This window comes from Penaeus chinensis, chromosome 8, assembly GCF_019202785.1.
Source record: "Penaeus chinensis breed Huanghai No. 1 chromosome 8, ASM1920278v2, whole genome shotgun sequence".
In the NCBI taxonomy this organism is placed as follows: domain Eukaryota; kingdom Metazoa; phylum Arthropoda; class Malacostraca; order Decapoda; family Penaeidae; genus Penaeus; species Penaeus chinensis.
Window position 1 is genome coordinate 37313938 of NC_061826.1, and position 2500 is coordinate 37316437.

General features: G+C 31.2%; 1 protein-coding gene across 2 annotated transcripts in view; it reads right to left on the reverse strand.

Moving 5' to 3' along the window:
- LOC125028139 overlaps positions 1 to 2500 on the reverse strand; it is a 13977-nt gene that overhangs the window by 8559 nt on the left and 2918 nt on the right. For both annotated transcript variants that reach the window (XM_047617494.1, XM_047617495.1), the window contains exon 4: positions 1498 to 1645. In XM_047617494.1, coding sequence (XP_047473450.1) covers positions 1498 to 1645 — 148 coding nt within the window. The remainder of the gene's footprint in view (positions 1 to 1497; positions 1646 to 2500) is intronic.

Consider the following 2500-nt stretch of genomic DNA (forward strand, 5'->3'; position numbering starts at 1 on the left):
TGCGTATCTATACATAAATGTATATGTATATATACATACATATATACATGTATGTGTATGTGTATGCATATATGTATATGTGTGTATATATATATACACACACACACATATATATATACATATATATATATATATATATATATATAAAAGGCATTTTGTAGCATCCTGAAACCCCTAACACTTTGATAAATTGTATCACGATACCAAGTTTGTACTGACATACAAAGTTTTGAGAAAAGAAGTTATTTCTTCATGAAAAAAGTCAATAGAAAACCATAACATTACTTAATATTCTGGTATGATTTTTAATTACAAGCAAAACATTGTGGAAGCTTCATATAAAATTGAAAAAGTACTTGACTACTCTGCAAATTCTATTGTTTATACACACAACGCAAAGTTGTGGAAAGTTTAATTGTAGTTCTCAGATTCAGTCAAAATATTTTTTTCTTTCTCATTACACACATTGTTCTTCATATAAAATGGAAGTTACATGAAGTTTTGGGTCTCATCGTATCTACCGCGAGTGAGTTCCTTGTCCAAATCTGACAACTGGGTAATTCCAATGATCACGGATATTTACTTTATTTCTTGAATGAAGCACATCAGCAAATAAAGATACATAGTATTTGCTTTGATATTTTTGAGCTTGTAAAGTTATATCATAGACGTAAAAAAATAATTTTGAAGACATTCATCCCACCGAAGTCAATGCCACGTCATATGAATTGGACACATTGGAAATTCTTACCATGTCGTTCCAACAATCTCATCCACATGACCATTCAACACGTATTTAATATACTGTTAAAAAAACAAAACAGAAACAGTGTATGCACCTTTACAATAAAAAAGTTATATCAAGAAACTTACGATGTGATTCATAATCAATGAAAATATAAATCCCTATCTGAGACTACGCGAAATATATCTGAAAAGTATCGCGCTCTGATTGGCTGGCAGGAGTGTATCAAGCTGTATCAAGTTGAGGGCAAACACTTCGATACAAACCAAAAAGGTGTTTCAACAGGTTCCAACACTGTACGCGTAAAGGGCAAACATGTGTCAGAGTGTATCAAAGTGTTAGGGGTTTTGGAAAGGTTACCAAAAAGACCTATATATATTTGTTTGTGTATATATATGTGTGTGTGTGTGCGTGTGTGTGTACACAGCTATATATCTATTAGTCTATCTATCTATCTAGCTATCTATCTAGCTACCTATCTATCTGCCTATCTATATATTTATCTATCTAACTCTCTATCTAGCTACCTATCTATCTGCCTATCTATATATTTATCTATCTAACTCTCTATCTATCTATAATCTATCTATATACCCATCTGCAAACATATTCCTTCAAAAAAGATAATGATAATAATAACCGAATACAAATAGCAATTTTCCCATATAACAAAATTCCCTTGAAGATAAAAAAAAATAATAACAAATAAATAAATAAATAAATAAATAAATAAATAATAGATCAAACCTTACCCCGTAGTTCTTGAAGAGGAAAGATGGCGCCTTGAACGATTTTGGCGCCAAGATGTCTACTGGAGATTGCCTCCTTCCCGCACACTCTGGGGAATCCTCCGCCCATTTTTGTACGTCATCGTATGTCCAGTGGGTGGCTGCTGCTGGCCTGGTGTGGATGTTGGAAAAGTAGTGCGTGTGGATATAAGTGGATATTTTTTTTACACAATTTTATTTGCTTAAAAGGCTTAAAGTTTTTTCTTCCCGTGTTCTATCGTTAAAGTGATTTTTATTTTTTTATATAAACTAATGAACAAATTAATAATGAGATAGACTTTAATAAAACATGCACAAATAAATAGATAATGTATTCATACTTTCATCACTAAGCTCTGTTCGTAATAATACCTTAATCATATAAATCTATTTTGTTTTATATCACAGCCGTGTATTACGAATCTCTATGATAACGTAGGTATACAAATCAGAGTATTAACGATTTTTTTTTAGGCATATTTCGATATTAAATTCTTAGATTTTCTATTACATAATCGCTCAGTTTTTATTGCTCGAGGTATTTATATCAGTGATCTCTATAAAGAAGATAGAGGTGAGATTTTTTGTTTTTTTCTGGGGGGGGGGGGGGTGCGTGTAAAACAGCATCTAATATAGAATTACCATACAATTCTGTGATGTCGAAATAGATATCATAATTCGAATTTCCATCATTTTGAATTCTAGAGTTGCAATAACGTTTTTTTTTTTTTATATATATATATATATAGATATATAATCTTCCCTTGTTACTTTTAGAATCGTAACACATTTCGTATTAACCACACACATAGACAGGCCCTAAAATAAACGGTTGAACCCTTATTAATTAGACGGGGAAAACGTAATACAAATTCCCAGCTACGACAGATTTCGTGATTTCATGCCCTTTTATTTGCATGATATTTGTTTGCAATGTTCAACACAAATTACGTTTTAATGATAAAAAATCGCAAAATCATGATACTTA